Here is a 27,721-nt window from a genome sequence, read left to right as displayed (position 1 = left end):
GGGTTCCATTGCGGGGGAGAGAGAAGAGACTGGAAAGGAGTGGGAATACAAATCTTTATTCATGCGGGCACCCCAGAAATGTGCAAGAGCAGAGTGGTTCAGGGCACTTGGAGCTAGCAAAATGGCCACCTCCCACTAAGCCTACCAGCCCTTCTCTAGGTTTTGTCGTGGAAGAGAGGAGAGGAGCAAGAGAAGGAACAGGCAGCAGCAGCGGGCTTTATAGGATAAAACCCGGAAGTGACAAGTCGGGATGGGATTGGCTAGGAAACAAAGCACTCCCAGAATAGGGTTTAGGCTCTCAAGGGAATGGGAAGGGGCATGGAGAAAACAAGGCACTCTGGGAAGCTAGGGTTTCAGCTCTCACGGGAATGGGTGATACCCTGAGGGTATCTGCACAATTACCTAACGATCTACAGTCCTGCATTATTGTTAGTAAAGTTTCTCCTCTTGCAGGTGGAGACTGAGGGCTTGAACCCAGGCCCTTGTGCATAATAAGTATGCATCATTGCCTCACTCCAAGAGCCTAACTTTTAGGCAGTCTGTATTACTGAAAAGCATAGTAACTTAGGGTAGAATTAACTTGGCCTAAACATGTGAAAAGAGGAACCTAGCAAACTGTTTTCCTTAAGCTATGCCTAACATAGTTCCCCAGTGTCCTTGAATAATGGTCACAAAGACAGACTATAATGAGTATTATAATTGTTTTAATAATGAATCTCTGAGAAATGAGAAACAACTACCTATGCATTGTAAGGAATACATAAACACAACACATAAGCACTATACAGAATGCATACACAGAACTACCAAAAGTGATCAATGTGCTAAGTGATTTAAATGTATCATCTCAAATACCACTCAAAGAATCCTGGTGGACTTGTACTACTATAATTTGTAAATTATTAGTGCAAACTTTCAGGATTTGATAAATCCATAGGTCTATCTCACTTGCGCAATGTCTCACTGCTAGGAAGTAGAACTGGAATGGAATTTACTTAAGTTTAATTCTATCTCTTGGGCTTTTCACCACTATGACAAACATCCCTCAACCCCAGTCAGTTACATAAAACCTCCTTTACACTGTTCTCTTTAACCAACCTTCTCAGGAGTAGGAAAGAGTGGGAAAGCATTAAGCAAAAAGTGGGCTGGATACCAAATATCTTGCTAGAAAACATGCTCTTCTCAAGGATGATAATGGCACTATGTGCGAAAGGGTGGAAGATGCTCTTTGTTTTCTACTGAGTGGCTAATGGGAGTGTCCTCCACCAATGTTTTCCCTGAACTAGGCATAGTGAACCCAAGCAGATTCTTCCAGTTTAGCCCTTGAAGTTTACTCCAGGAATATCCTCCTATCATCCAGGAAAAAAGATCCCCTGGGAGGGTGAGAAATCAAAATTAAGGAAAGAATTTCTCAAGTATGTGTCAAGCAGTAGGTCTCAGAATGTATGCAAAGTGATCAATTGGTGTCATTTTCTTTTTCCAATTGGGGAGATGGGTAATCTTGAGACCTTTCCTAAGTATACTCCACATTCATGTTGACGAAGAAGGTGGTCATATTCTTCACTGGATGACACATTTCCTCCGCTATGAACTGCTGAACCCTTAATCACTCAGTACAGTTGCAGTTAGTCACACTAAAGTCTCTGGTTGGCCTTGTACTTGGGGTGTTGTGGCATGACTGTGGCTCAGACTTCTAGTCTGTTCTCCAGGAAAGGTAATGCAATCTTAACTCCCAACATATACAGCAGCACTAGTGAAAATAAAACAAGCCTTTAAACCAGATTCAATCTGCGTGTCACTTTTGAATTAGTTTTTATCCTCTAGACTATTATTATTAGAATGTTTCTGAGAAAGAGAAGATTATCATAGATAAGAATAGGCATAGCATACTCTGTGGAGTTAGTGCAATCTTAATGAACCTTGAGAGATAAGTAAGATTTCTCTTCTCTCCACTTCCTTTGTTTCATGTAAACATTGTTTTGAAAGGTCTACACATAGCATGCCCAACACACCATTCTCTCCCTGCACATATGTATAACCCCATCAATTTAGAATCAGGGAACCTTATCCCATTGCTCCCTGCAAGCTTTCTGAAAGAATGATGGAAATTGCTCAATCACCTTTTAACACTGCAATTCAAGTTTAATTTTCTCTATGGACACTTTTCTGCTTTTGCTCTTTTTCCAATGGGTTATCAGACCAATTCTGATTTTACTCTTTTCCCAATGGGCTATCAGAACAACCACCTTAACTAAATATGACATAAATACCTGTGCCATTTATTTATCTCACAGAAGCTTACAATAAAATAGCAGATCTCTTTATAAAATGGAGTGTATCAAGTCAATAGATGAACAGAAAAGCAAATCATATGAGAGTGTGGGAAAAATAACTCAGTTAAGGTGGTAGCACTCTAAGTGGCTTTTTTTTTTTTTTAAACCTACCATCCAAGGCATCAATTCAACTAAAAATAGCATCTGAAAGCTCCAAACATAAGGGGCTTGGTAATTATTATTACAATTTATCACATCAGTCTGTTAGAATAAGTTGTTCAAGTTTAGTCTGGAATAATCACCAATATTTTAATTACTAGTTGCAAAAAAAAAAGCAACTTTCATTATGTATTATGCATTGCTCCTAGTAGCCTTGCATGATGAGAATTTATAGGTAAAACACTGTGAACTGCACATTGGAGATAAAAGTTCTAAAAAGGAAACCTGACTACATTGTTCAGGCGCCACTTTGGAAATAAGATTGAAGACCAAAGAGGGTAACTAAATAATATAGCTTTACAGTCTTCATTATGATTTAAGTAGACATATAGCTTAGGTATCTTTCTAGAAGCTGTATATGAATTTCCAATTTTCCTTCTTTACTTCACCATACTCTTATTAATTAAATAGTACAGAGTAATTGTTAAGAATAGGATATTTAGGTTTAGTGAGACTGTGATTAAATCTCAGTTCTATCATTTACTAGCCTTGTGACACTCAATAAGCTGTAGGGTTGTCAGAAAAGTCATCATGTATTTTTCCATGCAAAAACATGTAGTGATTTTTCCAACAACCCAATATTTGACTTATCTGATTAGTAGGAATCTCATTTGCAAAATGTGGTAATGATAGAGTTTACAATACAGCATTTGACTCAAAATTCATTCTCGGCAAATATTGGTTATCATGGCTATGGTTGATAACAAACAAGTTGTTACTACTTCACAACTTTCATCAGTAGTCACGATACCAAATGATCATTTATCTCTTTTTAAAACTATGTTGCCCAGATCCTTAATATATATATATAATAGGTCAGATCAATGGGAGTTTACAGTTAGCAGTATTTATGTACTTTCCCCATATTTGGGAGTTCCTCTCTGCCTTGATCCAGCTTTCTAGTCCTATTTCTAATTCTGACACCATCTTTCTAGACAATATTTTCAACCCATCTGCTTGTTAGCTATTGGGCTCAGGCAAAAATTGCAAAATCATGGGCCCCTTGGAATTTTCATAAAATAGACCTCCTAGCTTCTTCCAAAATGAAGACCCCAAATCTCATCTGTTGTATTCTTATCTTTAGGTTACTGATCACTAAACAGTTTGTTCTGCTTTATATCCTCATGCTTTTCAGCCACCAAGTTGCAGATGCTACCATGACACTAACCTGAATTCCCTGGGCAGATGGCCTTACCAATGTACCCTAGAACCTCACCTCCCCAGAGCCCTACCTCATTAGGAAAAGACAGAAATGGGCTGGGGGTATGGATTGACCTGTCAATGCCCATATCCAGCAGAGAAGCAATGACAGAACCCAGACCTCCTACCTTCTGCACCCCATAATGATCTTTGGTCCATACTCACACAGGGATAAAGACTAGGGACCCTTCCAATGGAAGGGGTGGGATACAGAACTTTGGTGCTGGGAATTTTGTGGAATTGTTACCTTCTTACCCAACAATCTTGTCTATCATTATTAAATCACTAATAATGTTTTTTTTGCAGAAAAAAAAACAAAGGAGAAATTGCCCAAATTAAATAGGTAAAATACAAATGTTTCCACCAAAGTATATTACCTAATATCCATAACACCTCAACAAATAGGGGAGGGAAATTCCTCCTGTCTTTGTGAATTTATGAGAATGAAATGAGTACATGGATAAGAACCCTTGATGCAATGATTAATACAGATTATTATCCATTTGCTATAGTAGTAGTAGTATGCAATAATCTGGAGCAAGAAATTAAAGCACTAGTTTCCATCTCAAAACCTATTTAGAATCATCTGTGATTCAGCAAACTGGAACCTTGTCCCTAAATGATTATTGTTCCATGTAAAGCATATGTGAAAAAAAGAATATGTTTGACTGACTAAATAGCTCATTTGGATAGTGTGCCTGCTTTGTCATGTGTGCGACGCAGGTCCAAGCCCAGCTCCCACCACATAGAAGGATGCTTCAATGCTGCAATGTCTTTCCTTCTTTCTGTCTCTCCCTTTCTATCTGAAAAAGTTGGCCTGGAGTGGTGACGCTCCAGTAAAAATAACAACAAAAAAGATGCTTTACTATACATGTGAGACAAAAAACACTGAAATCTTCACTATCAATTGTAGTGTTTAGTAAGGTTTATTAAGTAGACAAATATAAAAATAATATTATTTGGCTTGCACAATGTTAAAACCCAGTAAATATAGAATCCTACCTAGATTTACAATTGGGCTTTTTCACTGTGTATATGAGTAATAGCAAATGACATTATTCTTCTACCAAACACACCAAGTTTAAAGATCCCTCATTTATAGAAGAGAAAATTTCTAGTCTCACATCAGAAAATTTCACACTGAGATTATATAGTTTTGAGTCTTTATTGAAGCTAGACTCCTGGATTTTGGTATCACGTGTATATTCAAGATTGGTTGATGCCAGAAGACAAATTACTGGAGCTATTTAAATCCTCATTCTAATGTTTTTTTTTGTGTGATATTATTAGAAAAGTTCATAACCCACTATTTATATTATTGAGTCTACATCAAAATCTCAAAGCTGAATTCTACCAATCTTTGCCAAAAGTTATTCTGGACCACCCATATCATATTTTGTTGATAACTTGGCAAGAACTCTTGGCCTGTTTGTTAAGACTTGTCTTTAGAGACTGTTTACTTATTTATTTATCTAGATATTTCTGGGAACTCATGCATATGAGATTTCACAGTTCAGGGTTGATGTTTTCAGAATGAAAGAGAGAGAGACAGAGATGTAGGATAAAATACTACAGAACCTGAGCTTATTCTGGGGCCATGGTACTTAAATCTGGACTCCAGGCATGGCAAGTCAAGGCAGGCATCCTACCAGATGAACTATCTCTCCAACCTCAATATCTCCTTTATTATCTGTGGTTTTCAGTGGTTTTTCTATTGACTAATGTCTTTTCTTATATTGTTATTAATAATAAATTTGGCTAAAAAATGAAACACTAAACATTATGGAAAAATATATGTAGGAAGAACCCGCAACAGCTGACACAAAAATGAACTCCAAATTGAAATAAGTCAAAACAGCACATGCAATAAAGATCTTAACAGGCTACTAATGCTATCTGTAATTTTAAGCCTTGAATGTTACCTGACATTCTAAATACCTATAAGAAACATACTTGTAATAATGCAGTGTATATGATACCTAATTCTAGATTGCAATGCAGCAAGAGTAATGAAAACTCTTATTTGCTTCAGTTTTACAGGTGTAATAATGCCATTGACTCATTCAGAGTCAATTGTTTGTTTTATGAATGAGTGCAAACTCACTGACAAAGGATTCCCAAGAATCTGATTTTATGATATGGAATTCATCAAAAACCTTCAAAAGGAGACATTTAAGTGGAAAATGTCCCATTTTAAAGACCAGATTCTATTGTTAACAGTCATTTCTGGGACTAAGTTACTCATCTACCAGTTAAACAACTTTCTTTATAAAAGGACCTGATGTAATAAAATGAAAATAGATTCTGAGTCAGAGATCTTGAATTCTAATTCAGTATCTTTTAATGCCAACTACCAAAATACCCTCAGGCAATTCATTTAATCACATCTTTATGATCAGAGGATCAAAGATTATAGAGATTCTGTTACTATAACAGTAAACAGCAGGAGATGAGGACTAGTCCATAAGAGAGTATTTTATTGAAACAGAAATGTTCTAAAGCTAAAACCTTTGCATACCACTGCAGCATACAATCACAGGAATACCAAAGATGCAGAGTGAATTTAGATCAACAGAAAAACACACCTTGCATTAAACAGCATAGGCTATAGTATACACAACAATCAACCTGATAACAAGTCATTTGGTTTCTGCAGAAGCAAGGAAACAAGTATTAAATTGGTAAGGGGTAGCATAATAGCTATGCAAAAAGATTTTCATGCCTATGCCTAAGGCTCCAACATTTCCAGGTTTAATTTCCTGTACTCCATCACAAGCCACAGATGAGTGGTGAAAGAAGGAAAAAAAGGAGGGAAGGAAGGGAGAAAGGAAGGAAGGGAGGGAGGGAGGAAAAATAATAAATTGAAGGGAAGTGACTTATTTAATAAGATTTTCCAGGGAAAGGGATAAAGCTAGAGACCAGTGATGCCTTTCTATTGCACATTAAGCAAAAATATGACAAATTATTTCCACTTCTCCTTCATGGCACATGGAAAATTACACTCCCTCCTCTAATCAATCTCTGATCAAGGCTGATCAATGGAGTGTGAGAAAAAGTGACATATATCACATGCAGAAATAACATTTCACTTTAAGTATATGGCTAAACTTTCAGGATTTTCTTTCCTTTTGCCAGGATAATCAGCAGTGTTCCAGATGGTGGCTAGACTGAGGACAACATAATGTTCCCTAAATGGCTAATAATGGACCACTTGAAAAGAAGAAGAAGCAAACCTTTGTTGTTTTAAGGCATGGATGCATTGGGAATTGTTCCCCAATGTGAAGTAACCTAACCTGACATGAACTAAGGGAAAGATGACAGTTATGTGATAAAGTGCTTGACCTAACAGAGGGTAGAGATAACTTGTCTGATTTTCTTAGCAGATCAGTTTCAGTAAAGGCCTTGTTGCTTCTCAGAGGCCTGTGCCCTCCAATCTTATATAATTCTATTATGTATATGCATGAAAGTATGTTACCTTTACAGCCAGCTAATAGTAAACATAAGAAATAGAGAGGACAGTTCAGGACAGAACAAACACAGGTGACTGGTAACTTGATATAAATCCTTCCTCTCATTCTGTTCCAAGTAAATAGTAACTGAAAGTTATATGGCTCTTTAGTATCCCATCCAGAATAACTGGCCTAGGGCCAGTTTTAAGCCAGCAGGTGTGCTTAATAGAACTGGCACCTTTATCTGTAAGTCTGTTTAGTAGAGGAATGGGCAAGAAGCTGAACAAAGAAGGCAGAATTGTGTTTCAGGCCATGAATAGAGTTACAAATTTTGAGGGATGAAATTAAAAATATATTCCTATGTAATATGAGGTAAACTAGTCTACACCTAAATTATATACTCCTGAAGACATTAGGGACCATTGTTCCTGCCCTAACCAGAACCACTATTTGGAATAATACCACTCCTACTATACTAATAACAGTACTACAGGAAACTGATGGGAGTCGGGCGGTAGCGCAGCGGGATAAGCACACGCAAAGAGCAAGGACCAGTGTGAGGATCCAGGTTGGAGCCCCCAGCTCCCCACCTGCAGGGGAGTCCCTTCACAGGCGGTGAAGCAGGTCTGCAGGTGTCTATCTTTCTCTCCCCCTCTCTGTCTTCCCCTCCTCTCTCCATTTCTCTCTGTCCTATCCAATAACAAGGACATCAGTAACAATAACAACTACAACAATAAAAACCAACAAGGACAACAAAAGGGAATAAATAAATAAATATTAAAGTTTTTTTTTTTTTAAAGGAAACTGGGGCAAGTAATTGCAGGCTGTGTTCCTGGCATGACCTCTTGTTTATCAACAATAATTTAATGCGGTTGAGGGGATGATGAGACCTACTAAAGTAGAATGAGAACCATTAATAATAGCTACAATTTATTGAGCTTATGTAATAACCAGGCACTTTATGAACACTACAACTAGTCCCCACGATCCTAAGGAAGGTATTATAAATATATATTTGAAACAAAGCAAATGAAGAAAGCTGCTTACGTAGAAATCAAAAACAGCCCAGATAGAGGAGTCAATAGTAAGACCTTGCAAGTGGTGCAATGGAGATAAGGAATGAGAAACAGCAATTTGTGTTTGATAATTATGAAGTTACCTTTAAAATGTTCATCTCAGGGCCAGATCATGGCACATACCTACATGCAGGGGAAAAGCTTCATGAGCAGTAAAGCAGTGCTTCCATGCTGTCTCTTTCTCTCTTCCTCCTTTCTCTCTCAATTTCTATTTTTAGAGATAAAGTGAAATAAACAAATAATAATGCGAAAGTAAAAAAATAAATAAAAATGTTAATCTCAGTGAATGTGTCAGGGGAAGTGTCTGAACCTAAAGAACTGAACAATATATAAATAGCAGAAAAGAAAATGTACTAACTGTATACTCTTTTTAAGTAGAAATAGGGCACTTCACACACAGCTTTACTATTTGAATGAATTTCATTGAAGCCATGGATCTCTCCAGAAAACTGCACATTTATATCTAATTTTACAAACACTTTGACTTTGGAATCCCAAGTGAGGGATGAATGGCACATACTAGATTCAAGATGGTGGGTGAGGAGGTTTTGGGAATGGTACAAAGGAAGTTTTCAAATACTTTAATCACATTATATTTCTTAAGGTGGCCTATGTTCATATATTTATTTTTGTTTTGTCCATTATATTACATATGCTCATTAGGTCATTTTATGTGTTGTATAGTGTTTTTTTGTTGTTGTTGGTTGCCTAAACTATTTCATAATACCTTTAAATAAAAATTATTCTGAAGCACATTATCTTTGTAGGAAATATATATTAAAATATATGGGAATGACATTGTGCTGCCACCTCACTGTCAAATGGTTAAAAATTTTTCTATATTTAAATCTTTTTAATTTTTAGATTGTTTCAAAACTTAAAAATAGTAAATTACAATGATAAAGTACAAAAATGAACTTCAAATAAATACAAAGCTTCACAGGTAGAGAGGAGGGACTAACAAATTTTACACATATACATGCATATATGAATGTATAGAGAGACACCTCAAAGAAGAGAAATTATATGCTGTCAATTTGGTCTTTGAGTATAAAGTTTTATGTCATAACTCTTTTTTTTCCTCATTGTTTTAAATGTCTGACTGGGTGAGTATGAACTGGGACTGTGGGTAAAAAAGAGGCAGCTATGTCTCTTAGCACCTTTGGCTATCACGGTCAGGAGGGAAATGGAGAGTGGGCGGTGGTCTCAATACTTTCATGACTGCCAGAATATTTAACTAGAGGGCTCAAAACAAGTACTGGACATCAGAGAACACTGGACTATTGGGAATGCGGTCCCAAGGTTTATCTTTGCTGTTCTCGGCCACCCTCCACTCTTTCTTCTCCTCCTATTACTTTTCCTTCTCTTCCTTTTCTTTTTCCTCTCTCTCTCTCTCTCTCTCTCTCTCTCTCTCTCACACACACACACACACACACACACACACACACACACACACACACACACTAATGAATAAATAAAGCTTTAAAAAGTAGTTTGGGCAAAAAGAAAAAGAAAAAACTAGCATAGCCACAGGCCCTTTGGAATTTAAATAAAATATGCCTACTGGCTATCTACAAAATGGAGGACCCCCCAACTCTTCATCTGCACTATTCCAGCCCTTAGGTCCATGATTGGTCAACAATTTGTTTGGCTTTGTATGTTAACTCTCTTGTCAACCACGAGGTTCCAGATGCTAGCATGATGCCAACCAGACTTCCCTGGACAGACAAACCCACCAATGTATCCTGGAGCTCTGCTTCCCCAGAGCCCTTCCCCACTAGGGAAAGAGAGATGCAAGCTGGGAGTATGGATCGACCTGTCAATGCCCATGTTCAGAGGGGAAGCAATTACAGAAGCCAGACCTTCCACCCTCTGCACCCCATAATGATCTTGGGTCCATACTCCCAGAGGGTTAAAGAATAGGAAAGCTATCAAGGGAGGGGATGGGAAACAGAGTTCTGGCGGTGGGAATTGTGTGGAGTTGTACCACTCTTATCCTATGATGTTATCAAAGTTTCCTTTTTATAATTAAAAAAAAAATTAGTAAATTAGTGTGCTCCACTAGGGAAAGAGAGAGACAGGCTGGGTGTATGGATCAACCTACCAACGCCCATGTTCAGCGGGGAAGCAATTACATAAGCCAGACCTTCCACCTTCTGCACCCCATAATGACCCTGTGTCCATACTCCCAGTGGGTTAAAGACCAGGAAAGCTAAAACAACAACAAAAAAGAATAGGAAAGCTATTGGGGATGGGATGTGATATGGAGTTCTGGGGGTGGGAATTGTGTGGAGTTGTACTCCTCTTATCCTATGGTATTGTCACTATTCCCTTTTATAAATAAAAAAAATAAATTGTTTGACAGGAATTGGTAAATGTTGGTGAAGATGTGGAGCAAGAACAATTCTTTTGTTACATTGTTAAGCTGAATGCATAGTAAAGCAAGCACTGATGAAAAACAGTATGGAGAATCTTTAAACATATAAAAATAGAAATACTTATATTCCAGCAATATCACTCATGCATTTATCCAAAAGACAAGAAAATACCAATTCAGAGGGACATATGCATATCCACGTTCATAGCTGCATTATTTATACTAGCCAAAATATGGAAGCAACCTAAATGCCTATCCACAGATGACTAGATAAAGAAGTTATGGGATATATACTACATACAGTACTACCCTGAAATTTAACTACTGTTGATATTATGTGCTTTGGGATCAAACTGATGGGTTGGAATTAACTGTGCTTAGTGAAGCAAGCAAGGAAGTGAAAGACAAGTACCAGATGATTTAATTCATATATGAAACACAAGGTATTAAAACACATGAACCTTCAAAGAAAAATATATCCATGCTGTCCATAAGACTTTGGTGAATAATTGGGCAGGGGGGAGCACAGAACTTTGGTGGTGTGTATGATGTGGAACTATACTGTTATCAAATAATCTTGTATATCAATATTAATTCACTAATAATTTTAAATGGTATTTTTGAAGGATAGGATATAGAGGAAAACAAAACAAAACAAAAAAAAACCTCAAAGACTATGGTTAAAGCTAGAGTCTTTGTGTTTAAAAATACAAACATATAAAATGGTACATATATTTATTTATGTTAGTTATATGGGACACAGAGAATAATCCAGCTTCAGAGAAAAGGAAAGAGACCTATTTATTTAACCAGTATTTCTCTCAAATATTAATCACTACAGTGCTACATAGCTAAATTCTTCTCCTCCCTGACTTCTTCCTCCTCTAAGATTGTTTTTATTGAGGCAATACTGGTTAGGATAAAGTTGTTATTTGTTAAGTTCGTACAACATGTGATTTAGTTAGTGGTAGTTACTTGAGTCACTTAAAAGCATAACTGATGGGGTTGGGCAGTGGTGAACCCAGTTGAGAGAACATGTTATAATGCACAAGAACCTAGGTTCAAGCCCCACATCCCCACCTGTGGGGAGGAAGTTTCTTGAGTGATAAAGCAGTGCTGAAACTATCTCTCTATCTCTATCCTTCAACCCTCCTTCTCTCTGTCCTATCAAATAAAAAGGGGAAAAAAAGAAAAAAAAGTCCACTCACAGAAGTAGAGTCAAGCCCCAGTAATAATAGCCCTTGTGACAATTAAAAAGAACACACCATTAATTACACATAAAGATACAAAAATATAGTCTTAAAATTTATGTTACATGAAGAGTATTCTGAGACTGTAAAAGAAAGTGTTGGTATTTATGTAACTGAATCATAAGTCAGAAGCAAGTTCACAAAAAATCTTTTTTAAAATATTTTTTGTAAATATTTATTTTCTTTTGTTACCCTTGTTGTTTTTTAATTGTAGTTATTATTGTTGTTGATGTCTTCATTGTTGGATAGGACAGAGAGAAATGGAGAGAGGAGGGGAAGACAGGGAGGGGGAGAGAGATAAGACACCTGCAGAACTGCTTCACCGCCTGTAAAGAGACTCCCCTGTAGTGGGGAGCAGGGGGCTGAAACCGGGATTTTTCCACTTGCACTTTGCGCCATATGCGCTTAACCTCTATGCTACCACCTGACTCCCAAAGTTCACAAAAATCTTATAGATCCAAAGTTTATTCTTCATCTTTGAAGGGCCTGCTACATGGGAAAACAGAAGCTAGAAGTCTAGGAATTATAGATTTTCTTTGACAGCCTCTGAAAATGGAAAGAATGGTCACGCAAAACGTGGCAGATCTAGGAAAATTACCACTTAACTTTCATTCCAACCCAATTAGAAAATCTCTTTCTCAAAAGACCAGTTCAATCTCTTCACAAGAAGTTCTAGACGTTTCAAGAAAATCTTATTTCTCTGAGGTATGTGTTGGAGAGCTTTATGGCCAGGAGAAAAAAATCTATTAAAGAGCACCCCTCAACACAGGCAAAACAGATTGAAAGATAATGGTAAAATAGCTTTATTGATTTTAAATAAAGACAAATGGAACTTCAAATATGTTTGTGGAGGTGTCTTCAAATTTATTGTTTACTTGGGATCCTGAACTTCACAGAAGGTCACAAAGGTAGGGTCACAGGGAGTATCAATTTTGGGGAAATCGGGACAAGTGACAGAGTTAGTGGTGAGTCTGTATTTGAACCTAGGGACATCTGATTCCACATCTGAAACTCTCTCTTTAAATTAAACTATAACTTATAGTAGGCACTAAATAAATATTCATTGAGTGACATAAGAAGGGAAAATTGAGCCAGACATGGAAGGATAGAAAGGTCAAGGAGAAAAATAGAGGAGGTTTTATTTATATATTTTTTTGTAAAAGAAAAAAAAAACAATCTTAGAAGAGGGGGAGATAAGAGATGATAAGTAGTAATAGTTACTCTTAGTTATTTTTCACATCACTGTTAACTCTTGGGCATGTTTATCAAGTTTTCTGTCCACACTGGGTTCAATTTTTTTTTTTTTTTTTTTTTTACCAGAGCACTGATCAGCTCTGGCTTAGGGTGGTATGGGGAATTGAACCTGTGACTTTGGAGCCTCAGGCATGACAGTCTTTTTGCATAACCATTATGCTATTTATCTCCACTCCACTGGGTCGGAATTTAAAACCACTTAAAAGTTTTATGATCTGCTTTCCTAGTATAGTTAGTCAGTTTGAAAGAACTTGGTGATTTAAAAATATCCTGGGGCTTTCTTAATAGGGATATCCTGTCATTTATACAGTATAGAACAAATCTGCCCTGCATGCATACTGCTAAAGTTATACATCTTTTTCAAGCAAGCAAAAATAATTGATTGATAATTGAACTCAAGTTATTTACTTCATTTTTGTACTAATGATCTGATTAGAATAACAGCATTCTGGGGAGGTAGGCAGTGGTGTACCCTGTTAAGTGTACAGGTTACAATGCACAAGGACCCAGGTTTAAGTCCCCAGTCCCCACCTGCAGAGGTAATCTTCATGAGCAGTGCAGCAGTGCTGCAGGTGACTCTCATTCTCTTTCCTTCTTTATCTTCTCTTTTCCAATTTCTCATGGTCTTTCTTCAATGCATAAATAAAATATTTAAAAGATAATAGCATTCTTTGTTCCTGTGATCTGACTTTACTATGACATGATATATATATATATATATATATATATATATATATATATATATATATATATATATATATATATATATATATATCAGAGTAGGGAGTCGGGCGTTAGCGCAGCAAAGCGCAAGGACCAGGGTAAGGATCTCGGTTCAAACCCCCGGCTCCCCACCTGTAGGGGAGTCGCTTCAAAAGCAGTGAAGCAGGTCTGATGGTGTCTTTCCACTTCTCTGTCTTCCCCTCCTTTCTCCATTTCTCTCTGTCCTATCCAGCAATGATGACATCAATAACTACATTAAACAAGGGCAACAAAAGGGAATGAATAAATAAATAAATAGGAAAAAAAAGTTCGGTATTTTTTTAAAGAGCATGTGGTGCAAAGTGCAAAGTGTAAGGCTCTGGTTCGAGTCCCCCCAGATCCCCAGCTGCAAGAGGGTCGTTTCACAGGCAGTGAAACAGGCCTGCAGGTGTCTATCCCAGCCCCCCACCCGTCTTCCCTTCCTCTTTTCATTTCCCTCTGTCCTATCTAGCAATGATGACATCAATAACAACAACAACTACCACAACAATGAAAAACAAGGACAACAAAAGGGAAAATAAATAAATATATTTTTTAAAAATATATATATATCAGAGTAGTAGAGACAGAAGAGTGAAAGAGACCACAACACTTTTGTGGTAGGAGCCAAACTTGAACCTGGGTTGCACTGATGGCAAAAAAACATTTTAACCAAGCAAGCTCTTTTTTTTTTTAATTTTTAAAAATATATTTATTTATTTTAAATATTCTCTTTTGTTGCTCTTGTTATTTCATTGTTGTCATTGTTGGATAGGACAGAGAGAAATGGAAAGAGGAGGGGAATACAGAAAGGAGAGAGAAAGATAGACACCTGCAGACCTGCTTCAGTGCCAGTGAAGTGATCTCCTGCATGTGGGGAGCCAGGGGCTGGAACCAGGATCTTTATGCAGCTCCTTGTGCTTTGTGCCAGCTGCGCTTAACCCGCTGCACTACAGCCCGACTCCCCCAAGCAAGCTCTTTTGCCTGCCCTACAGGGTAGCATTTACTACAGACTCCACAATATGCATAAAACCTAAAAGATTCTTAGCAGTCATAGTCAGCAAAAATATCATATGCCCAAGCAAACCTTAAAAAGCAGTCATTTTTTTGTTCTAAAAACCAGTGCTTCTTCTTCTTTTTTTAAGATCACTTTATTGGGAGGTCTTCTATTTTAATACTCTGTCTTTCTTTGAGAGTTCAGTGAATCCTATGAATTTCTCTTAAAATTTATTCAGGAAAATATGTGGGATTATAATAAAACCATTTATATTGAAATGCATTAATGAAAATATACAATAAATCAAATTTGTGATATGGCAATATGGATGTTTCTCATTTAGCACATCAAATAATTACATATATCCCCATTTTCCTTTGTATTAATACATGTTTATATTTGATCTGTCAATAAGATAACTACATTGTCATCCAGGTATTATCCATTTAAGTGATCATTTGATGAGTTATTTGGTGATATACATCAGTGTCAATATCCCCAATGATCAAAGTATGTATATATATATATATATATGTATATATATGTATATATATATATTCTAAGTACATGCACACATATAAATATTCTATAAGTATCCATAGCTACCTTATATAAGGTCTTTGACAGCTAGCAAAGCTTGCTTAAAATGTTTATATTTTAAGAATTAATAATAAGAAGAATGGAGAGATATCTTACGAGGAAGGTAAATGCCTTGTCATTCTGTAGCCCAAGTTGGAGGCCCAGCATTACATGAGAGGTGCTATGGCACAGCAGGAAACTCCTCTAGTACAGTTGTGTCTCTCTGTCTCCATCTGTTCCATTCTGTCTGGGTGAAAAAGTATTGTAGGAGTAGTGATGTCATAGATGCATAAAGCCTTCACTTCAAACACACTAAAATTAACAAGAAGAAAACGAAGAAACTCCTGGGAAGTGTGGCTATGGAGTCACCACAGACAACACAGACTCTCCCCATAAACACCAAAGATCAACAACAATTAAAGTTAACAAATCTCAAACCAAAGCTGAGACATCTGCAGAAGCACCATATGCCATAAATTCACAGTCTCACAGTGTCTACAAAAAGATTTGTATGCTAGTGTTCATTGTGGCATCATGCATAATACATAAAAAGTAAAACAAAAAAAGCAATATCTTTTAACTGGTGAATGCATAAACAAAGTATGGAATACCCATAATTGAATACCAATACTAAAAAATGAAATTATGATACATGCTATAACATGAATAAACTTCAAAACCATTATTCTTATTGAAAGATCCCCAAACAAACAAAAAAGTTACATATTACATAATTATATTTAAAGTTTTTCCCCCATACCCAAAATGAATTCTTTTGGTATGATTTGGTAGATTGTATTTGGGTTCTGGTGATACAATTTTCTTTTTCCTCTTTATATTTTTCTTTTCCCTTTTAAAAATAGAGGCAGATAGGTGTGTAGGAGGGTGGGGGGGGGAGAAGGGGAACATAACACCAAAGGTTCCTTCTATGTAGTAGGAGCCAGACTCATACCTGGGTTGCACACATGGTAAAGTAGCACACTATTTAAATAAGCTATTCCACTGGTCTCAAACTTTTCTATATTAATTAATGATAATAGTACTTCCAGACCCTTAAAATATATACCAAACTATATTGAATAAGAATATTAATAGTTATAGAAACTTGTAAATAAAATATCTAGAAAATTCAAATCTGTAGAGACAGGGAAAGTACATTCTTTTTTATTTTTATTTTATTTTTCTTACCAGAGCACTGCCTAGTTCTGGTTTATGGTAATTTGGGTGGGTTGAAGCTGGGACTTTTGAGCCTTAGGCATGAGTCTCTTTTGCATAATCATTATGCTATCAGCCCCAGCCCAAAGTATATTCATATTAGCCTGGAGGTAGCAACGCAGATAAACTATAAATCTACATGAATGATATCATTATAGTGATGAAGATGTTCTAAAACTGAATATGGTGATGATTGCAGAACTTGGTAAATTTCAAACTGCATAGTTAAATAAGTCAATTTATGGCATATGGATTATATTTCAGTAAAGTTGTATTTAAAATGACAAAAATAATTCATAGGGACACAGTCTCAAACAACACATACTTCTCTTGATCCTTTTAGTAGGAATGGATTTTCTCCATCTATGAACAACCTTAAGATGCTATTCACATTTTGATGAATGAGATTACAAGTGTGAAAATCACAGTGCAAAGAAAGGACTAACCTGGGCAAGTTAGGACTTTAAAAAATTAAGTATTTCAATCAGGCTTTGATTTGAATACAGCTAAAAGCATTTGAACTATGTTCTTTGCAGAAGGATCAATAAACCTGTTTTATCCCTTTGTTCCTGCCCCAAAACCAAGCAAAATTTTCTCTAGGCTTTGATTTTTAAGTAGTCTTGATTGTATTAAATTCTTTCATGAAAGCAGATTTGGGGTAAAATGAGAAGTAAACAGTGATATTTTCCCCTTTTTTCCCTTTCCTCCCCCTCCCCTCCCCTTCCCTCCCTTCCCTTTCTCTCCCCTCCCCTCTCCTCCCCTCCAAGCCACTTCCCTTCCCTTCCCTTCCCTTCCCTTCCCTTCCCTTCCCTTCCCTTCCCTTCCCTTCCCTTCCCTTCCCTTCCCTTCCCTTCCCTATCCTTCCCTTCCCCTTCCCCTTCCCCTTCCCCTTCCCTTCCCTTCCCTTCCCTTCCCTTCCCTTCCCTTCCCTTCCCTTCCCTTCCCTTTCCTTCTTTTTGATAGAGAGTAAGAAAGAGTGAGATAAGACCAAGCTTCCCTCCAGCAAGTAGGACTTGAACCCAGGTCTGAACCCAGGTCCTTAAACATGGTAGCATGTGTGTTCTACAGCAGAAATCTTACCTAGCTTCTAGGACCTCTGTTTTCTAACATAATGCAGCTACTTAGAGATAATAACTCACATTAATTACCCCATTTTTTTATTTTGGTCATCACTGTGGCTTCATTGCTCTGGGTCAACTTCTTCAGAGAGATATAGAGACATAGAAAAGACATCACAGTCAGGGATGAGTCCAAACCTGTATCACACATATGAAAAAGCAGGCACAGTATCCATGTGAGCTATTTTGCTGGTCCAAGTACCCTATCTTTTAAGTAACATGGCCACAGTTATTTGAGAAAGTAGAAAGTTATAGACTACATTTTAAATTAGACTTTGTGGACTAAGCATTTAATAACCAAAAAAAAAACTAGTTTGAAATAACTAGTTATTCTTAAATAATGTACTATCTCATTCAGATAAAAGAAGCAAATATCTTAACCTGAATGAAGTCCAAAACTCCTTTAAATATGTTAGTGGAAAATCATTCTTTAATCCAGGCTTTAACATTTAGATTTTCATTCCTTTAATAAAACTGATTTATAAACTTTGACGAAGAACCCAAAGCACTTAGTGGCCTGATCATAAGTGTTGACCTACATTCCATTATTGGCAACTTAATTGTCACAGTGAAGCATCTTTCTCTGAGTGAAGCACAACATAATACCTGCCAACCTACTTATGGCAACTAATTTTCCTTAGTATCAGTTAAATAAGGTACAGAGAATTCAAATGTCTAAAATCATCAGAAAGTTGAAAATCACTACAAACTCGGATGATAAATTGCAACTGAGTATAAAAGATGAGAATCAGGCAACATAGATGAGAATTCAGTGAAAAAGTTAAAAAATACATACATACATATATATGGGTCTGGATGGTAACACAATGGATAAATGTACTCTCCAGCATGACGTCTTCAGTTAGATATCTAGCATAGCATGTGCCAGAGTAATGTTCTCGTTCTCTCTGCTCTGGTTCATTTATTTATGAATAAATAAGATACTAAGAAAAGGTGAACAATATAAGTCTATCTCTGAAACTTCACCTGCTGAGAACTTATCCTGTGGCACCCTTCCTTCTCTGTTGTTTTTATAATATTTAAAAATAGCTTTATAATGTCAAAGATATTATGCAGAAGTATATAATAGATTATAGAAACAATTATGAACTGAAATCAAAGAAATAAAGCATTGCCAATGGATTTAAGATTTCTTTTTGTCATTCCAGGATCTGTCATACTGACATAGTAGGTGATGTTGTAGAACTCTAAAATCCACATAAAAAAGCAAGACATTATTTTTAAGACATCCTTATTCCAGTGTTGTTTTTTTTTTCCTTCCAGTGGTTTTAATGATACCAAGAGATAGAATGCAGTGTTTGGGAAATTTCCAGTTATACTGAATAAGTTATTGATGCTTCCCCCAAAAGCACACTGAATACAAGCAGCTAGAGTCTGAAAATAAAGGTTTTTCTGGCAGGTATTTTATCCCAGTATGACATTTTTACTAATGGCAAGTTTCCTGGACAAGTTGTTAACTAATCAAAACCATGCATCTTCAATGAATGTGGCATTGAAGCTCAACGTACTGCATAAGTGAATTTGCATACCCGAAGAATCATATAGAGAAGTGAACCTAGCTCTAGATCAATACTTGGGCTAACAAAGTCAAGAATTTACTTAGGAGTTGCTGGTCTATGTTAAGGGGTCATATTATACTAACGTTCAAGTTCTGGCATCTTTTTGTAATAAGAGAAGTCACTTTACCTAATTTTGATACCTTCTTAAAGGCATATACCAGAACAAAGTAATCCACTTTCCCTCATAAAGGTAGTTGTTACTTTTATTGGGGTGAATTAACTCTGGCTCTATGAATAGTATTTAAATATATTTAACCTATTAAAATGGACCTAGTTAGTTAAAAGAGCCAAAAAGCCACAAGGTAAATATTTGGAATATATATCTTATCTAGTGCATGACTTTAGCTACTCAGTTTGTTTTTAACTAGAACCCCAAAATAGTCTTTTACAGTTGAATGACTTCATATCTGAACTCAACAGTTTTATTTCTGCCAGCATAATGTTGCTAATGAGAATGGAAAACTTCACGCACCTCTGATTATTTGGATCATTCCACCTTAAATTGCCCTAGCTATTGCATTGGAGGTCTTCCTACATTCTAGGGACCAATAAACTTTTCCTGATCAAATATTTATAAAATTTCTTTTCCTGCAGCCTCTAGCTGATGGATATCTGAACTGCCTATGAAATGTGAAGTTCTGGGATCTTTTCTGTGTTAACCACTTTAAATTTTAATCTTCTGATAAGACAGAAAACCAGTAAAGGAAAACATCAGGCAGAAGTTGAACATCATTTAGTGCTATCAGTTCAGTTCAGGTCATTAAAGAATCCAGATGTTGTCACCTGGTGCTGTCATATGACTCTAGCAAATACTTAAGATTAATTCCCATAACATTTGGCATAATTCCAAATCTCACTCCTTGTACTCTCCTTCTACTCTTTGTATGTCTTTGTAGACTTGGGGGGGATTGCTTTTCTTCTACCTTGAAGATCACTGAAAAGAAAGGCAGCAGAAGTAATTCATCTTAAATTGTCCAAGAATAGGTTCAGAAATATGTGCCTCTTGTGACTTCTACTAGTTTTCCCAGACTGCTGAGAAGTTTTTAGGACAGAAATATGCCGGATTTCCAAATTAGCCTGACACCGTGCTATTCCTCTCCAAAGCCCCATTAACTGCCACTATAAATGAGCATGGTGTGATCTCCTTTTCATGGTGCAACCTTCTGTAAACCCCTAACACAAACACAAGGGTTGAGATGGGAGGAGGGTCAGAGGAGGAGAGAAAAGGGGTAGGGAGAAGAGACTCACCGCTCCTGCCAGTTCCTCGGAAAGGCACAATGTTACCAGGAGCAGCCACAACCTGAAATGGGAGGGAGGGTGAGTAGTGTGGGCTTGGTAGGGTACGGGTAACTCCATCTGTTGTAGAGTTCAGCACCCATTTTTCCCTGCCTGCCCCCGCTTTCTCTCAATGACAGAAGAATATACATAGTTCTGGAGGGGGGAAATAGACCAAGTAGGAAAGAGGAGGGGAGCTCAAGGCAGCAAAAGCTCACCCAGGGTGCATGCTTGCTGCTGCTCCAGAGCTGGGTCCCAGAGACTGCTAATCTGCTCCACGGCACTGGCTCATCAGTTTCGCTGATGCTTGGTGGCTGCTTCCTTATTCAGGAGGGAGGGGTAGGGGGCGAAGTGGCTCAATTCGGAAGAAACTCAACTCCTAGCTAAGAAGTGTCCGAGAGGAAAACAAGCTCAGCAGTGCTCGCTACAACTTGCCGCACTCAAAAAGATAGTCCCATGCACCAGGAGAGGAAGGAACAGAGAGGAACGGGGCGGGGCTGTCCCCTGTCAATCACAGCCCCCAACCCCCCACCTTGGGCAGCCAGTCATATTTCTCACTTTCTGATACCTTCACACACAACAGTCCCACACATCTTCTTAGCTTCACGGACAGACTCACAGAGATCTATACACTGAGATGTAATGAACTATGCATCATACATTTCCACAAACTTCTGTTAACTATTAAACCTATATAAAGATAGAGGACTCTCACATAGACAAATAAGCCCCAAAGTGCTCTTACTGTACTTTTGCCTAGATACATCCAACATTAATTCTAGTAAACTTTAGTAAGCCTTTGGGCACGATGATGGCAAATCTATCCTATTTTAACTAGTACCTTGAAAGACTGACTCCAAAGTGGTAAATTTCAGTCTGAAGTAAACAGAAATGCTCTGAGGAATTCTTCGGAAGCCCCCTAAAATCCCTCAAAAGTCCACAATAAAACATTTTCTAGGCCTGTTGGTAACTGGGGGGGGGGAGGGGGTCGTAAATCCTTATATTAGAATTATCAAATTATTCTTAAGTCTACTTTATCTGGAGAAAGACATCAGTTAAACTGCCACTAGCTCTGTATCAATATTTCCAATTAAATGTTTTTGTTAGTTTTAAAGAAAAATGCACTAAAGTTGTTTAATTACCAATCCTGATTTCATCTGAAACATAACGACAGTAAGGGTCAATTCATGCTGCTTCAATATGAGAGGCAAATATTAATTATGGAATTTCAAATAGCTATATTAAAAAGATATGACTGTGTTACAATAACATCACATCATATGATAATTACTAAAATTAACTGAATACTCCCAAATCCTATATGTATATAACATGTTAAAAATCTCCATACAAAAGACATGTTCATTTATTAGTTCTTGGGTTGTAAACGTATACTTATTGCGTAAATGTGTTTATATATCTCTAATCTTTAGTATATCCTGTTGTAGATATACTACCTAATGATCAGATGATAGGCAAAAACTACAGGCAATCTAGGGAGCAGACATTAAAATTAGTTTCTAATCATTAACAATAAAAACTTCCACTCTCTCCAACTCATCCGCTAGAAAAAGTAGTCCCAAGTCATGTCTACTTTTAATTGGCTTTGGAGCTCATACTGATGAGAATGGGGTTGAGTAGGAAAGCATAGTATCGGGGTAAGGGGAAAGTGAATGAATAATAAAGCTACCCAGTTAGACTCAGAGTGCTCAGGCAAGTTGGTCTGGAAGTTTCTCTTCTCCAAATAAATGAGCGTCACTCCCTACAGGTTGCTGGTGCAGTCTAAAGCTGTGGCGGAGTGATCCTCAAATTCCCCAGTACTGGTGGGGAGGGGGTGGTGCGCAGGAAGAGAGGGAGGAAAGTAGATCGGTGGGATTTGTGTGAGGAAAAAGTTTGCAAGTCTGGACAGAAGGCAAAAGTGTTCGAGAGAGACGGGCTTTGGGGAGGAGACGAGGTGGGAGGAAAGAATACCTTCTTATTTTACCCTCCATTCTTTAAAAAAAAAAAAAGCCTATTTCTCCTCCCTAAAGCCGACTGGCAAAATTGGGACTCGCTCTCTGGCGGTCTCAGCTCTAGCTCTCTCCCAGTCTTAAACCCTCAAGACTATGTCATTTGATCTGAGCCAGCCAGGGCTTTCCTGTGGGTGCTGAAGAAGCTGCGGGAGCTGAAGAATGAAACTGCTTGGAGTCAGCCTGGTTACCGGCTGGTTCTTATTGGCCCTGAGTCTTCGGGGGCAGCCTGCAGAGGCTGCGGTAAGTCCATCCTTCTACCCCCACCCCCAGCCCCTAACCTCACTTTTAAGCTGCCTTTGGATCTTTTTTTTAACTTTACCTTCTCGACCTTGGCCATGAGAAGTTCGAAACTGCCCTCATTTGCTTAGGAAGAAACATTCTTTACAACACCGGTAACTTAAGCCCTCTGAAGTCCTAGGGAGAGGTGAGAGTGTTTAAAAATAGGGCTGCTCACTAGCTTGCTCTGGGTTGGGGCAGTGTGGTGGTGGTGGTGGTGGTGGTGGGGTAACACAGGTTAATGGATCACTAGGCTCAGGTGGGTATTTAAAACTTTTCCTCCCATCCTCCCACCTTATGTGTTTTCTTGCCTGCGGGCTAACCTTTCCACTGCTGTGCCCAGCCCATGCAGGCTTTAAAGTTTTGCCTGGGGAGTTTAATATTTTGGCTTTCCTAAAGCCTCACTTCCATTAAAGTGTTCAGCTCACCTATGAAGTTCTTTTGCCCTTGCTTAAGTAGTATGAAACTACTCTCATCCCTGGGCAGTAAAGACTCTGTATGGACAGTGCTCTCCTTTTTATATCCTTTTTGGAATAGTCAGCTAATCAACCAAGAAAGTTGAGGGGCAGAGAACATGGTCAGGCTTCAGATCTTCTACACTTACTATTATTTAGTTCTGAATTTTTGCTTGATGGTTACTTTTAAAAAAAATCTATTTATTTATTTATTTGTTTGTTTATTCCCTTTTGTTGCCCTTGTTGTTTTATTGTTGTAGTTATTATTGTTGTTGGATAGGACAGAAAGAAATGGAGAGAGGAGGGGAAGACAGAGAGGGGGAGAGAAAGAGACACCTGCAGACCCACTTTACCACTTGTGAAGGGACTCCCCTGCAGATGGGGAGCCGGGGGCTCGAACCGGAATCCTCACACCGGTCATTGGGCTTTGCGCCATGTGTGCTTAACCCACTAAGCTACCACCCGACTCCCCAATGGTTACTTTTTAAGGAAAATGCAATTCAAGTATTTTCCCATACCTGTTTGAAGGAAAAGTATTACTGTATTTTTCCCCCAAAGGAGAATGAATGTTCTGCTCGTGTGAAATAACAGTAAAATGTTCCACTCAGTTTTAGGAGTGTAGAATCAAAACCCCAGTATGTCTTAATTATTTATTTTTTTTTTCATAGCAGAGCACGACTCAGCTCTGGCATATAGTTGGGCTGGGGATTGAACCTAGGACCTCAGAGCCTAAGGCATGGAAGTCCTTTGCATAACAATTATTTTGCCTCCCCAGCCCCCAATATATTTTCTAGGACTGTATCTAGGCTGTCCTTTCCACTGTCCCTCTGGGACTGAGGGGCAGATGTAATGGGCTGAATAGTTTTGTTGGAGAAAAGATTCTGTAGACTGAAGTCCATCAATGTTAATGTCACTTACCCTTTAAAGAATTGTGTAGGACAAATTATTTAGAAGTTATATTTGAGTGATCATAATGGGTGGTTTTAAAAACACTTTAATATGGGATCATGGCTTAGGCCTTTACATGGTTGAGTGACTGTCTATCCTTCATATGCAGTTGCAATGTTAGAGCTTAGATAGGTGCACTTTTAAGTTAACTGCCTAGCTTCTGTGTACATTCAAAGAGCCTCAAATTACGACTCTTCTTCTAGCCTCTAGAAGGTATACTGGGGTTATAAAAACTTTCATATTACCCTAAGCACATCAGAAATATGATAGCAAATCTTATTAAATATGCATATCAAATGTTTTTATTACCCTTGCCATAACTTTTCCTCCGTCAAAATATATGGATGAATTAAAATGGATTTTTAAAAATATTTATTTATTCCCTTTTGTTGCCCTTGTTTTTTTTTATTGTTGTAGTTATTATTGTTGTCGTCGTTGTTGGATAGGACAGAGAGAAATGGAGAGAGGAGGGGAAGACAGAAAGGAGGAGAGAAAGATAGACACCTGCAGACCTGCTTCACCACCTGTGAAGCGACACCCCTGCTGTTGGGGAGCCAGGGGCTCGAACCCGGATCCTTACGCCGGTCCTTGCACTTTGTGCCACATGTGCTTAACCTGCTGTGCTACCGCCCTACTCCCTAAACTTACTTTTTTTTTTTTTTTTTGTAGAACATCTGAATTTGGGTAATGTTTAGGCACTCAATAAGCTACAGGCCATTGGATAAAATTCCATTTGTGTTATTGAAAATACTTTAAAAAATAACTTGAAAAGCTATATTAATCCTGGGGCCACTAAGGGGGGATTTTTAGGGAGGGGAAGAGGACTAATGTCTTGCACTGGAAGTAAAGGACGTTTTGGTAGTGGGTGAGCTGTATTAGTCCATACTTTCTGAGATGTGATACTATACTTCGGAGACAACCACAGTCTCGAAAATAACATTTCCAAAAAACAACAACAACAACAACAAAAAAGAAAATAACATTTCCTCAGTAAAACTCAGTTAAAAAATATTGATGCCTAGTGATTAAGACATAAATATTGTGTATACTTGATTAAATATTGTTTTTTCTACAGTATTACTACTAACAAACATTTACTGAGTGCTATTATACAAGTTTATTTCAGGGCCAGTAGGATAACTCACTTGGATAGTGAGATTGCTTTGTGATAGGCACAACCCAGGTTTGAGCCTGGCCCCCGAAACACTGAGGAAGCTTCAGTACTGTGTTGCCTTTCTCTCCATCTCTCTCTCTCATTCTTTTTTTTAATTTTTAATTTTTTAGGGGATTAATGGTTTTACAGTAAATACATTTGTTAGTACATTTGTAAAATTTTTCAGTTTTCTGCAAAACACTCTAACCCCCCCAGCTTAGGCCCTCCTCCACCATCATGCACAGGACCCTGTGCCCTATCCCCTTTCCCCTCCCAGTCTTTTACTTTGGTATGACATGTCTCGGTCTTTCTCTCTGTTAAAAAGTCAACCCAGGCAGATTATAACCAAGGGATGACAAAAATAAAAATAGTTCATTTTATGATTAACGAAGTCTTTGTGATTTACAAAAGGTTGGATAAAGCTTGTTTTCTTGAACTTTAACAACTGTTCCTAAAAAAATGAAAACATACCACACAGTTTTGTATATCCCATTTCCTATCTTTAGAATACTGTGCCTCTGACTGGGGGTATGGACCGACCAGTCAACGCCCATGTTCAGCGGGGAAGCAATTACAGAAGCCAGACCTTCTACCTTCTGCAACCCTCAATGACCCTGGGTCCATGCTCCCAGAGGGATAGAGAATGGGAAAGCTACCATGGGAGGGTGTGGGTTATGGGGATTGGGTGTTGGGAATTGTGTGGAGTTGTACCCCTCCTACCTTATGCTTTTGTTCACTAATCCTTTCTTAAATAAAAAATTTAAAAAAAAAATTAAAGGGGGCTCAATAGTGACACACATAGTAGAATGTACATATTACAATACTCAGGGACCTAGGTTCAAGCCCACAGTCCTCACCTGCAGAAGGGGATATTGAAGGGCAGTGAAGCAGTGCTGCACATGTCTCTCTCTCTCCCCCTCCTTATTTCTCCCTCCCTTCTCAGTTTCACTTTGTCTGTATTCCAATAAATAAATAAATATTAAAATATGTTTAAAAAAAAAAGAATACTGTGCCTCTGAGAAAATTAGACTTTTTTTCTGCCTTATACATCTATATCATGATCAGATAAATATTTTAGTCCCCTGAAAAATATGAATGGTATATTCTCTTTGTTAGTATAGGGAGATTGGTGATCATCTTCAAAGTAAAACTAGTAGTGGAATGACAGAGAAGCAACCAAACCCAAGTGTGGGCGTTGTGTGCAGATACCTATCATGGGGTGATGAGAAATTGTTTCCATTTGTCAACAACTGCATGATAGACTACTATTTCTCAAATAAAATTATTTGGAAGGGGGAAAAAACTAATAGTGTGGTTTGGTTGTTGACTAGTTTGGTTTTGAGACTTTTCTACTGCTACTTAAATTTCTTATAATCAAGTGATTTATTTTTCTCTATAGTCATACCCAATTGGGATGTCAAAATTTGGAGAAATGGCCAGGGAGATATGCAGTAGAGCACAGGCTTTGCATATCAGAGGTCCCTGTTTCAGTCCCCTGTACCACATATGGCAGAAAGATGTGATACTCTGGTATTTTTAATCTCTTATAAAAATAAAATAATGCATATTTAAAAATGTGTGGAGGGAGTCAGGCATAGCGCAGTAGGTTAAGTGCAGGTGGTGCAAGGTGCAAGGACCGGTGTAAGGATCCTGGTTCCAGCCCCTGGTTCCCCACCTGCAGGGGAGTCGCTTCACAGGCAGTGAAGCAGGTCTGCAGGTGTCTCTCTCTCCCCCTCACTGTCTTCCCCTCCTCTCTCCATTTCTCTCTGTCCTATCTAAAAAAGACAACATCAGTAACAACAACAATAAAAAAAAAAAACAAGGGCAAAAAGAGGGAAAATTAAAAAAAATGTGTGGATGACTTTTGGGGGCAGAGTGTTGATTAGGTGGAACAAAATAAGCAGTAAGATACAAAGATAAGCTATAGATTAGAAGAGTCATTTCTAGTGATGGAATAATACATTTTTGTGAGAGATAATTATATGTATACTGACTATCAGGATATGGGCTTAGATTTATAGATATGGTTTGCAAAATTACATTACTCCTCTTGTATAAATGTTAGTAAGATTTTTGTGTGCAGTAGAATGTCTAGCTTTCAACTCACTAAGGGTATGTGTGGTTTGTGGCTATAGAACTCTTTCTTCCCCCCACCCCCCATGAAATATACTGTTCATGGGAAAACATCAGCATTGATTTAATCACTTGTATTTTTGAATATTTACTGTGTGACAGATACTGTGGTTATATGATAATATATATTGTATTTAACTT

General features: G+C 37.7%; 2 protein-coding genes across 8 annotated transcripts in view; one reads left to right on the top strand and one right to left on the bottom strand.

Moving 5' to 3' along the window:
* Positions 1–21,067, bottom strand: part of LOC103120162 (collagen alpha-6(IV) chain) — a 414,904-nt gene extending 393,837 nt beyond the window's left edge. For both annotated transcript variants that reach the window (XM_060182558.1, XM_060182559.1), the window contains exons 1-2: positions 20,822–21,067; positions 20,577–20,628 (exon numbers count right to left, since the gene is read on the bottom strand). In XM_060182558.1, coding sequence (XP_060038541.1) covers positions 20,577–20,628; positions 20,822–20,832 — 63 coding nt within the window. In that variant the 5' untranslated portion in view covers positions 20,833–21,067. The remainder of the gene's footprint in view (positions 1–20,576; positions 20,629–20,821) is intronic.
* A 1,360-nt stretch (positions 21,068–22,427) lies between these two features.
* Positions 22,428–27,721, top strand: part of COL4A5 (collagen type IV alpha 5 chain) — a 271,709-nt gene continuing 266,415 nt past the window's right edge. For 5 of the 6 annotated variants that reach the window (XM_060183117.1, XM_060183115.1, XM_060183116.1 and 2 more), the window contains exon 1: positions 22,432–22,855. In XM_060183117.1, the coding sequence (XP_060039100.1) occupies positions 22,775–22,855 (81 nt within the window). In that variant the 5' untranslated portion in view covers positions 22,432–22,774. Of the gene's footprint in view, positions 22,856–27,721 lie in introns of all 6 variants that reach the window. The other variant, XM_016191471.2, reaches the window with a different exon arrangement.

The sequence above is a fragment of the Erinaceus europaeus genome, chromosome X (genome assembly GCF_950295315.1).
Source record: "Erinaceus europaeus chromosome X, mEriEur2.1, whole genome shotgun sequence".
Taxonomy (NCBI): domain Eukaryota; kingdom Metazoa; phylum Chordata; class Mammalia; order Eulipotyphla; family Erinaceidae; genus Erinaceus; species Erinaceus europaeus.
The sequence above is the reverse complement of the archived record's forward strand: the minus strand, read 5'-3'. Positions and strand labels throughout refer to the sequence as shown.